The sequence below is a fragment of the Melanotaenia boesemani genome, chromosome 20 (genome assembly GCF_017639745.1).
Source record: "Melanotaenia boesemani isolate fMelBoe1 chromosome 20, fMelBoe1.pri, whole genome shotgun sequence".
NCBI lineage: Eukaryota > Metazoa > Chordata > Actinopteri > Atheriniformes > Melanotaeniidae > Melanotaenia > Melanotaenia boesemani.
Genome location: NC_055701.1, coordinates 18,538,564 through 18,550,750, shown reverse-complemented (window position 1 = coordinate 18,550,750; position 12,187 = coordinate 18,538,564). Strand labels below are relative to the sequence as shown.

At 40.6% G+C, this 12,187-nt stretch overlaps 1 protein-coding gene across 1 annotated transcript in view; it reads left to right on the top strand.

Annotated features, from left to right (window-relative positions):
- The first annotated feature begins 3,018 nt into the window (after window positions 1–3,018).
- The window catches only part of LOC121631015 (nardilysin-like), a 28,734-nt gene continuing 19,565 nt past the window's right edge, over window positions 3,019–12,187 (top strand). Inside the window, exons 1-5 of the mRNA XM_041971617.1 lie at window positions 3,019–3,074; window positions 3,537–3,891; window positions 5,806–6,025; window positions 7,790–7,871; window positions 11,315–11,468. Coding sequence (XP_041827551.1) covers window positions 3,725–3,891; window positions 5,806–6,025; window positions 7,790–7,871; window positions 11,315–11,468 — 623 coding nt within the window. The 5' untranslated portion in view covers window positions 3,019–3,074; window positions 3,537–3,724. The remainder of the gene's footprint in view (window positions 3,075–3,536; window positions 3,892–5,805; window positions 6,026–7,789; window positions 7,872–11,314; window positions 11,469–12,187) is intronic.

The following is a 12,187-nucleotide window of genomic DNA, read 5'->3' as shown; positions in this document are numbered from 1 at the left end:
CTGTGGAGCTGTCCAGTGCTGAAATGGATAGGGATTCATTCTATTTCATTTCAGCTACTTCTCCTTTCTTCCTCCTCCGCTTTCTCCTTCTCCAAAGCTTGTTCCTCTCTCATGTCTGAATTATTTCTGTCACTTCATACTTCCTCCTTTTGCCCCCTTTCCCGCTTGACTTTTTCACTTTGATTCTCCTGCAGACCCTTGTTAATTCAGACTGGTTGTCATGCCACTCTTTCTTTGATTAAATCCACTTTGTTTTCCTCTGCATGCTCACTCCATTTTCTCTTCCACTAAGGACATATTGCACAAAGTGGTCATCCCAGTTATGCGGCTGTCTCCAATTATGCTTTTGTTCACGAGATATCCACTGGGATTGGCTTGCAAGCATGAGTGCACACACACTCGTGACTCGAGGACAGCAAGACACATTGACAAAAGCAGGAACATGGATCATTCCTCTTCACTGCCAATCTATGGGTAAAAAAATTTTCTTAAGGCTAGGCTACATGTTGTTCATGTCCTGTTGCGGGTCCCTGAGCATGTGCTCTCGTTTCTGTTGGGTCTACAATGTCCCCAGTTTCTTGTTACTCAGTATTGTGAAGCAAGCAAAGAGGCAGGCAAGGGCGCCCTGCTCTCTGTGGGAAGGAGAAGAAAGCAAGTGTTAGAGAAGGACAGAAGGAGGGAAGGGGAGTAAACAGACTGGCTGTGGGAGAGAGAGTAAAGGGAGACAATGAGCACTGAGCATTTGGGGGTTGTGAGGGTTGGCTGAGATGCATGACGAAAGGGGGAGGAGGAGGGAGAGGATAGCCAGGAGGGCAGGTGGTTCTGTCATTAGCTCCAGATTAAAGCAAAGGGCAACTCCAGAGGACTCACCTCTGATTCACAGAGTGCTACTGCAGGCAAGGACAAACTTCCCTGGAGACACAGAACACATGCACACATGTCAGAGAAGCTGTAGTGATTCACAGGATTACCCACAGGCTCATGATCACACACATAAACACACACATATATAGGCATGTAACACCCCCCTCCTCATTTACACCGTGACTCACAACAACATACTGACTCCCACACGAACACACACACAGGCAGAAAAACACACATGCCCTAGCACACCACATCGTTGAGCTAATTAATCAAATCTCCTGTTTTAATTAGGATTCAAATCAGTTGCTATGGGAACCTTGCCCCTTTGGAGTCTTAAGGTAAGGCTCTGGTTGCAGCTACTACCTCCAATGACTTTACATGAAGTCGTCCGAGGGGGACAAATTCATAATACCTACAGTGATTCAGCTGGCTGCATCCTACATTTCATTTTCACAGAGACACATTTTTCAGGGGAGGCCTGAGGTGGCAAATCTGAACTTCAATTTGGGCTCAGTCACAGAGAGGAGCACAAAAGTGGAAAAAATATGGAATTATGATGGCTCACACCTCAACAATGGTGATGCAACATACTTTTTCATGAAAAGGCCATATGCGTTGGCATTAAAGGGGCCAATATTGGTTTGCAGAGGCCTGTCCAATCAATCACTAACAGGTGACACAAATAGAAGCACTTATGCACAATTCTAATAGGTCGCTTTTCCTTGCTTTTACACCACAGTCATGCTTTTTTTCTCACATGCATGTCCCAGAACATTGCACTGAAAAAAAGTCTGGCCCTCTATTTGTGATTAATAGGAAATATTTTACAAAATAAATAAATACACATAATGATGTGGTGGGTCAGTGTTTTTACTTCAGCCTTCAGAGGAATTTTAGCACTTGTGTCAATATTAATCAGACTGAGGAAATATTTATTCAGTGACTAATTCCTGTGCTCTGGTTAAAGCGATATGATGGCTTTTGTGTTAACACCATTTCATCCCAATTGCTTATCTAAAACAAATTGGGTGAGATAGCTCAAAGTGCAGCAGAACCACGCTGCCTTCATCCGTCTTGAGGACTTCAATATCAGCTCAGGTGAAGGTTGGCACTGATGAGTTAAAAGATGAGAGGATGCCAAGTGAACCCATTAGGATACAGGAACTCGGACGTTTGTCTGGCTCGCCGGTTGTCATGGTTGCGGTGTTTATCACCTCTTTCTGTCGACAGAAGCCCAGGGGCGAATCAGATTGGCTTCAGAGTGAGAGAGACACAGAGGAAGAGTGAGTGAGAGAGGGAGATGGTGAGTGAGGGGGAGGACATATTGGCACAGCAGAGGGGTGAAATGCCAACACGCTGCTGAGAGAAGGCTGAGGAAGAGCATTGGACAAATGTCAATGTGGCTCATTCATAGCAAGAATTTGTTTTTATCTGTTTGGCTCTGATTTAGGGCTTGGGTTCTTTTTGTTTACTCACCTCAAGGCTCTTTTAAATTGGCTCTCTTTTGTTAATTTATGCATTTTTCCAAGTTAGAAAACTTTTTTTTTCCTTTAAGCTGTTAGAATATCTTTGGATGACCTGAAGAACTGACTAATTTTCTAAAAGCTATTGGGAGGGGAGGGGGGACACATATTAACTGCCCTCTAATACAAGCGTTAAGGGATATTAAAAAAAGACTAATTTTCCCCCAATTCTCGTGGCTAATGTCTGCCACCTAGCGGCCTCAATGATCTCAGGTCAAAACGTGGTAAATACTTTAAAAGTGCGGAGAAATAACTTCCCGCAGTGCACAAGCTAGTCTTTGGCTATTTCACAGGTTACATCAAAGCCAGCTCTAACCAGTCGCTTTAGGTGAACAAGATTACAAAAAATAATAATTATAGCATTTACCGGTAATGACAAGCTTTCGGATGGACATTTTTCTATCAAACAACTATAATCAGTAAGGGATAGCTAGCAACAGGGGATGGTCACATCCAAGTGTCTGCTTATCGTTTCCCCTTTTATCCCTGCGATGTACAATGTAACCAGTACTGATTGCACGGCGAACACGTGGAAGTGCTTAAACCACTCCCATTCTTCTATAGAGCCAATAGGCAGACCTTATGATGCGGTGCCAGATGCCGTACACGAATCAGAGCGCATGTTGTTGGGAGACACCGGAGTTCTGTGCTGTTGAGGCCCTTCTGCTAACAGCTCGGAAGAAGGTATGAATACTGACGTTTCACCGTCTTACTGAAACATTTGAAGCTGCGGTTTGACTTTTCTTTTTGACAGAGCTCTGTATGAAATAGCTAAAACTCGTTGACACCACATTTCTGCTGGTTGTCTGTCATTTATCTTTCTGTCTGTGTAAAGGATAGTTGTCCTTTCTTGGCTGCTTGTAAACTTGTCCTCGGCGATCTGTGCTATTGCTCTTGTGTAAATGAGGGGCGCATGTTTGAGTTTAGAGTGGTCAGGCTGGGCCGGATTTTAGCTGACATCCAGTTGAATAGGGCGAAAACACCAGACACCCTGTTTGAATAGCTGTATTGTGGAGGCAGGGTGGTGTGTGTGCATGCATGCGCGCATGAGTGTGTTTGTGTGCGTGCGTGCGTGCATGTCTGTTCAGGTTCACACCTGTAGGCCCATGTTATATGGTGAATCTGCTGTTGTTTTTTTCCCACCAGGTCTTAAGCTTTGAGTTTGCCACTGTCGTCTGTCAGGAAGGGCCTTCATCATTGCCCTGTTCAGGCTGACACGGAGTGGTGTCTCCGTGATCGGGACTAAATTACCGGTGACAGCGAGCTGGCCTGTTGTTTATGGTCGCGCTTTACTGTCAGCCCGCAGTGCCAAAGTCTCAAAATCTCTGCCGAGGATGCCACAAACAAACAAGTCAAAAAATGTCCCGGCGTCTGACTCTCTTGGTTCGGTCCAAGCTAAAGCGACAGCTGTGGAGAACCGGGCTGCTGGGGACGCAGGAGGAGAGGAAAATGTTGGGGACAAAGAGATCATTAAGTCACCTAGTGACCCTAAAGAGTACAGGTAAATAATCCTTCAGTAGCACAGTCAAACCTTTATACAAGATGCTGATGTTATTATGAGTGTTTAAGTAATTTACAGTTGTGTAGAACTTTGTTTCTGTTGTCCTTGTTAATATGATCTCACATCAGTAAAATGCACTATCTCCCAAAAGTGAGTACATCCCTCACATTTAAGTAACAATTTGTTTACTTTCCTAAAGGACGGTTCTATAGAAATTAAGCTTGGATGTAAATGAATCAACGCACAGCTTGAATAGCAGTATAGATTGTCCTCTGAAAATTACTTTACACAGCCACCCATTTTATTAATCATATTCATGTTTTTGCCTGATTAACTGGACCATGACTGGACCAAGCTGTTAAATTGGGTGTTTTTGGTACAGTCTTCTCATACTGGACACTGGATGTTCAGCATGATGCCTCATGGCAATTAACTCTTTGAGGATGTGAGGAATCAAACTGTAGATCTTTACAAAGATGGCCTTGGTTATAAGAAGACTGATAACACCCTGAAACTGAGCTACAGCACCCTGGCCAAGGTCACATAATGGTTTCCCAAGACTGGTTTAACTCAAAACAGGACTTGACAGAGTTGCCAAAGAAGCTGAGTCGTCATGCTCTCCATCATATCCAGAATCTACCTACAGAAAACAGACATGAGTGCTGCCAGGCCAGCATTGCTACAAAGGTTGAAGAAGTGGGTGGTCAGCCTGTCGGTGCCTAGACCACTGCATCAAGTTGGTCTATATGGCCGTCGTCCCAGAAGGAAGCCTCTTCTGAGGCTGGGTCACAAGAAAGCCTGCTAACAATCTGCTGAAAACCACCAGTCCAAGAGCATGGAACCATGTCCTGTGGGCTGACAAGACTAAGATTAACTTGTTTGGCTCAGAAGGCATCCAGCAAGTGTGGTGCCACACTGGTGAGGAGTAGCAAGATAATTATGTCTTACCTACAGTCAAGCTTGGTAAGCATAGCGTCATGGCATGAGTGCTTCCTGCATTGGGGAGGAGCTTTGATTCATTGAGGGGAAACATGAATTCCAACATGTACTGTGACATTCTGGAGCAGAACATAATCACCTTCTTTTGTAAACTGGGCTGCATGGCAGTTTTCCAACACAACGACCTGAAACTCACCACCAAGATGACAACTGCTTTGCTGAGGAAGGTGAAGGTGATGGAGTGGTCAACTATGTCTCCAGACCTGAACTCAGTTGAGCACCTCTGGGGCATCCTCAGGTGGAAGGTGGAGGAGCAGAAAGTGTCCACCACGAAGGAGTGGAAGAAGATTCCAGTAACAACCTGTGCAGCTCTGGTGAACTCTGCACAAATTGACACTTTGGGCCCAACTTGGACAGTTTACTATGAGGTGTACTCACTTGTGTTGCCAACTGTTTAGACAAAAATGGCTGTATTGAGTAATTCTCAGAGGACAATAGATTTACACTGCCACACAAGTTGTACACTGACGACTCTTATGTCCAAGTTTAACTTCTATAGGATTGTCCTTTCAGATGATATGATTAAAACTGTTGTTAAAATATGAAGGGTGTACTCAGTTTGTGAGATACTGTACATATCACAAACCTATTTTCTGCATTCATAAATTGGAAGCACTGAGAAAATGACCCAGATCCACTAACCGTGACACAGAAATCATATCGAGCCACTGTTCCAGCTGGATCAGTACAATCTTATTGTAGTCTGATGAGATGATTTCATGCTTTAAGCACATATCAGTGCCTCAGGCCTCTTGAGGGGCTTGGACAGAAAATAAGCTGCGTAAAAACACAGATCAAGTGAGCCTCCGAGGTTTTAAAATTCGGTCTTTAAAGTGATACACAATTTGAAAGCCAGCTAAAAACCTGAGGAAAGAAAAAGCAGTGATCCGACATCTTTAACTCCATTCTCCTCAGGTACATTGTATTAGACAACGGACTGCGAGCTCTGCTCATCTCTGACTACAGTGGACCAGCAGCATTAGAGGATGAAGACTCAGACGGGGAAGATGAGGAAGAGGAGGAGGATGAATCTGGAGATGAAACAGGAGATGAGTCTGAGGACGAGGACGAGGACAAGGACAGCGATAACGATGATGATGAGGGGAAAAAGAAGAAAGGAACTGCAGAGAAACAGGTACTGCAGGGAAGTTTTAATGGGGAGCGTCTTTTGTGTTGTACTAGGTTATATTAATACTAAGTATATTTTGAGTAACTTTGAAACTATAGACAGTTGTACTGAACTGACAATATCAAATGCAGGCCAGCTCAAACTGGCAGAATACTTTTAGTGTGACAACAAAAAAAGGGTTAAAAGTCTCAACACTTCCTCAATTACTTTAACCGACAGCGGCATTCAGCTCCATTCTCATTAGCTGCAACTGGTCTAACAAACCAACAATCAGCCGTCAAGAACATTTGGAACATCTGTGAACGTCTGCCTCTCTTGTTTGTTCAGCGTGCAAAAACCTCCTATACACCAACTCGACAACAAGAACCAGTGGTGACAGCAGGACCCCTGCTGTGTCTCATCACGTCGGTAGTGTCTGGGGGTAAAAAAAAAAAATTGAAAAGTGCACTTGAACACACGGCAAAGGCGACCTTCATCTGCCAACTAAGATTGTACATTATAGATGGCAGTTGGAGGACATGCATGCAGGACATAACTTTGCAAGAAACAGGAATCTATTTACTATTAAGAGGTAAAAAATAGACGCAAAGTCAGTTTATTGAGTTTTTGTTACCCAACATAGTTCTATCTCAGTTAGATGGGCTAAAACACTGTTTTAGTTTGAACACATCATTTGAACCGCATGCTTCTGGAAAATAAACTAATACTCTTCATGATAGCATGCTGTAGAGTTCATCTCTCTCACTAACACTCCTGTCATGTCAGCTGGTTCTTGGCATCAGTTTAATGTTATTAGAGTCCTTACAGGCCATTCTTTTAAATACTGCGCTGTGTTCCATAGAGGCCCATAATGCAGAATTCAGCAGGTCCTTTTAAAACTTAGTAAGATAAGCAGCTGCCAGTGCATACACTGCAGAATTATTTAATCATCCATATATTGTTTGCATAAAAAAACAGCACTGAAGCTTAAACTGAGCTCCTGGACACACAGATTTCTCAGATACACTACAAACCCAAGAACTTAACCCTGGAAAAAGTCTCTTCTGCCTGCTGATCCTCAGATCGCCAGATCAGTACTGATTACTCTCAGACCAACACTGCTTTCCAACAACTAATTATGATGAAATTAGATTTTAAATAATCAAAAGATGCTTATCTAGGTTATTGACCTAATAATACCAAAACTAAAAAAAGAACTTAAATTACCATATAGCCCTAAACCTTGAATTTAAATTGGCAGATTATCTCTTACTCTGATGTAGAAGCAGAGATGCACTTTGTCTTCAAATGTGATAACTATAAGAATGGAAAGGTCTAGGAAATTTATTTTTGGACAGGATGGTGATACAGTTGTTGGCACTGTTTCCTTTAAGCAAGATGGCTTTTCTAAATTGGCCGTGAGTGTGAACGTTTGTTTCTGTGCCAGTCTCTGGTGGACTGGCAAACCTATCCAGGTTGTGACAGATGATGCCCACGCCAATACCTCATATTGTCAACATGATAAAGCAGCTATAACTAATAATACCTATGTAGTAATACCATAACTTTGTGTTGTTTTAATCTACTTTAACCCTGATGCTTTGTTAAAAATATTCCCTTGCATTTCATGCAAAGCACTTAAAAGTTTGTAATGAAATTGACCCAAACATTTTTGTTCACATACATGTATTTTTGTGGGCTATATTACCAGCATGAAAAGAACATTGCCACCTAACTTTTCCCCTAAATTGATTACCAGACTCAGAGATGACTTGATATCCTGTGTTTCAGTCTGCAGCAGCTCTATGTGTGGGTGTGGGCAGTTTCAGCGACCCCAGCGATCTCCCTGGCCTCGCTCACTTCCTTGAACACAGTGAGTAATTGATCTGAGAGAATGGAGCTGTATTTGTGTTACAACCTGGCACCAGCATAAAGTGGAGACGGAAGTTTATTAAAATGGGGGTTTCATTTCAGTTGACAAATTTGAAGTTAATCTCAATGGGATACACTACAAAACACAAATAAATAGATAAATAAACCCCAATGCTTTACCAAGCATTAATGTGATCCATGCCTCGGTTATAGACAATTGAGACATTTAAGCTCAGTTTACCTGTGTATGGTCTGATAAGAAGCTTCCTGACTGAGTAAGATGAGCTGGAGGGCAGTCAGTGTAAGAGCTGGTTGAATCCTGCACAAGAAGGGAGTGTCAGTGTTTCCTTTTATTATCTCCTTCAACATGGAGTATCCTTAATTAAACAGAAATGATATCCTTAATGAAACAGAAAAGACACACAATTCCTTCCAGCTACAACATTCAAAGCAACACTCAGTGTTTAATATGTAGCTACACTTAATGGCTTTTATATCAGGAAATATGAAGATTGGAGGAGGAGTGTTATTCATTTGTAACAACTAGGCAAGACAAGTTTATTTGAGTAGCACAATTCAACAGGGTGATTCAAAGTGCTTTACAGAAACACTGAAACATCAGAAAATAAGAATTATAATTTAAACTTAACAAAAGAGAAAGGAAATAGAGAGAACATTAGATAAAATCAGTATTAAAACATCAGGTTTAAAATTTCAAGCTTAAAGGAAACAGATGCAGATTTGGATCTTTTTTAAATAAAAACTGTTCAAATGCAGCAGGGAACAGGTGGGTCTTTAACCTGGATTTAAATCAACTGTTTTAGCTGATCTGAGGCTTTCTGGGAGTTTGTTCCAGACATGTGGTGCATCAAAGCTAAATGCAGCTTCTCCATGTCTGGTTCTGACTCTGGGAACTGATAAGAAACTGGATCCAGATGACCTGAGGGTTCTGGTAGGTTCATACTGGGTCAAGAGGTCACTGATGTATTTAGGTCCTAAACCATTCAGAGCTTTATAGACCAGAAGCAGAACTTTAAAGCCTATCCTCTGACGAACAGACCTCAGAGCTGGACTGATGTGGTCCACTTTCTTGGTCTTAGTGAGGACTCGAGCAGCAGAGTTCTGAATAAGCTGCAGGTGTCTAATTGATTTTTTAGGTAGACCAGTAAAAACACTGTGACAATAATCAAGCAGACTAAAGATGAAAGCATCGACTAGTTTTTCCAAGTCCTGCTCAGACATCAGAAATTTTACACTTGATATATTCTTAAGGTGATAGTAGGCAGACTTTATGATTCACTTAATGTGTTTTAGTTTAGGTTTGAGTCCAATACTACAGCCAGATTTCTGGCCTGGTTGGTGGTTTTATAGAAGTTTTTTCTATAGAAGTAAATTTATAGAATGAAGCTCTGTGGTGACCTTTAATCACTTTTCTTTAGCTCTAAATACATTCACCTCAGTTTTGTTTAACTGAATAAAGTTCATGCACATCTAGTAATCTCAATGCATTTACCAAAAGCCTGTACAGGGCCTCGATCTCCTGGTGACATTGTAATAAATATCTGCGTAGCTATGGTGCCAGTGGATGTAGATGTTAAACAGAAGAATCCCCAGAACAAGAACCTTGGGGAACTCCACATATGTCTGCTCAGAAGGTATCTTGTTGAAATGTCTGGATGTGTTCTAAACTGGTTTTCCTCAGACTTATCTGGAAGAAATTTCAGTGTCCTTGCAAATCAGAAGATGTCTGCGTCTTCAGAGCTGTCGTAGAGTTCTTCGGGGCTCCGTTCTGGGACCTATTCTGTTATATGCTTCCTTTAGGTCAGATAATAAAACAGTTTAGTGATGATGTTTCCTATTATCTTTATGTGGAGAGTATATAACTGTACCGCTCATTCAAACCCTATGAGGTTCAAAAACTGTCCTGAGTAAACCACCTGATGAGCATTAAGCAGTGGCTGAGCAACGATCACCTTCAGCTAAACTCAAACAAAACCGAAGCTTTAATCATTACACCAGACATGGCCATCCCTGGCATTAAACACAAACTGGGTGATTTAGGTGCCTCACTTAAGCCCGGTCTGAAGAACCTAGGTGTAAGCTTCAATGAAGCCCTGTCTCTGGAACATCACCTAAAACATTTAATTATAAACTGCATGTTTCTTCTAAAAAATCTTTACATGGTTTGGACTCTGTGGATATTCATAAAATATTTTTATTAAGACATTTTTATTCCAACAAGCTTTTACTTCGACCCGGACTCTTATGGCTGCTTGTTTCCAGTTTTATATTTATTTTATGTATTCAGCACATCTTATTATATCTCTTTTTGTCACCTGTTTTTCTTTTATTTCATTCTTTATTAACTATTGATGTTTCCTATCAGTAAACTCAGTTTTGTTACTCTATTTTAGTGTTTGTTTCATTTATTTTGCATACTGCATTATCTTAACTTTGTGCAATTAAGGATCAGTTAATAATATGACATTTCCCAGCGTGTTCAGCTCCTCAGGCCAGATTTACCCAATGCAGGGCCAAATTAAACAAAATTAGCTTTTGGGCTCCTTTTTGACCCACTTTTTCCTCCTTCTCTGTGCATCTTATTTATCACCTGCAAATACCCATTTAGTTCACAGAGCAGACAGCCCATCAGAATTTGTTGATAGATTTCAGTTTTAAAAAAAAATTTTTTTTTAGTAAATTAGTTTCACCTTAAATGATTATTGATTTACAACTTTAAAAATACAAAGTTACATATTCTTTTTTCAACAGGAAATTAAGGTACAATAACCTTTAAGATATATTCTCAAAATTTAATTTTATAACTAATAAATTTAATAACTCAAAAATTGAATTAGGATCATTATCTAAGGAAGAAACTCTGGATCATTAAATGTTGCTAGATGAATGACTCCAACCCATTGATTTTTCTACTTCTGACACATTTAGTACCTTCTTGGGCATGTGTCCTTTTTCTTTCTTTGATCATTCAGGCGTGCCTCCTTCTAACACAAAGTAGGCAGGATCTCTCTAAATTCAGTGAGGTCATGCCAAAAAAAAAAAAGCTCGACTTGCACAAAGTGCCACATATCTCCTGAAACTCAATCCATTATATTGATGCTGTTACAAGCAAGAATCAGTTTTTTAAACTGAACATTGTTCCTAAGTGACCAATTTTAAAGGAAACCCTTGTTTATTCTTTTAGTTTGTCACCAAATGTGCACAGCATTATTTACCGCAATGTTTAAAACAATATCTGAGACAAAGCTATCCCTGTCTGCTAGCAATATTTAAAAAATAAAATGCCACACGTTTTCTGTTTGACTTATTGTTCACATAAAGAAGCAAGCCACCATGATGTCATTGTTTTAACTGTAATGGATCATTTTTCTTTAGCATTCCTTTATTTGGTTTCTTCTCTTTCTCTATTGCGTTGTATTCCAGTGGTATTTATGGGCAGTGAAAAATACCCATCTGAAAATGGCTTTGACTCTTTCCTCATGAAACATGGTGGGAGTGACAACGCCTCCACTGACTGCGAGAGGACCGTTTTCCAGTTTGACGTCCAGAGAAAAAGCTTCAAAGAAGCTCTTGACAGGTGAGGAAGGATGAGAGGTTTTTTTTTGTTTGTTTGTTTGTTTGTTTTTTTTATTGTTGCTGTCACCCTTCAGAGGAGGATTTCTTGAGAGCCAACACATGATTGACAGGTAAACATAAAACACAGCAATAAGGAAAGGAGAATAAAATTCCAAGAAGCCCTTGGGACATGTTGCATCACTATTTCTAAATGCATTATTAATTCTAGCAACAAATTTTCTTTGTAGCTTTTGGCTAATTTTGAACTCAAAGTTAGTAAAATTAGCTGCCTTTAAGTCTCCAATCCAGTCCATTTCCTCTGTTTAATTAAAATCATGTTAAAAAAGTGTATACCAATGCAACCATTTTAAATTGGCTTTGGTTCACCTTCACATATGGATTCTTCTTTGCGTGATGGCGCTTAAGCTGCATTTGTGGAGTGACTGGTGAACTGTGTTTGCAAACAGGAATTACCAAAAGTTTTTCTGAGCCCATGCAGTGATTTCCAGGAGAGAATCATACATGTTTTTAATGCAGTGCCGGCCTCAGGGCCTGAAGATCATGAGCATCAGGTTTTGACCTGTAGCCTTGTTGCATGTACACAGAGATTCGTCCTAATTTTCTGAATCTTTTGATGTTATTTTACACTGTAGATGGTGGGATCTTTAAAGTCTTTACAATTTTTTAATGGTGAAATATGTTTTTTTTCCTCAAATTGTTCCACAATCTTTAGGTACAGTT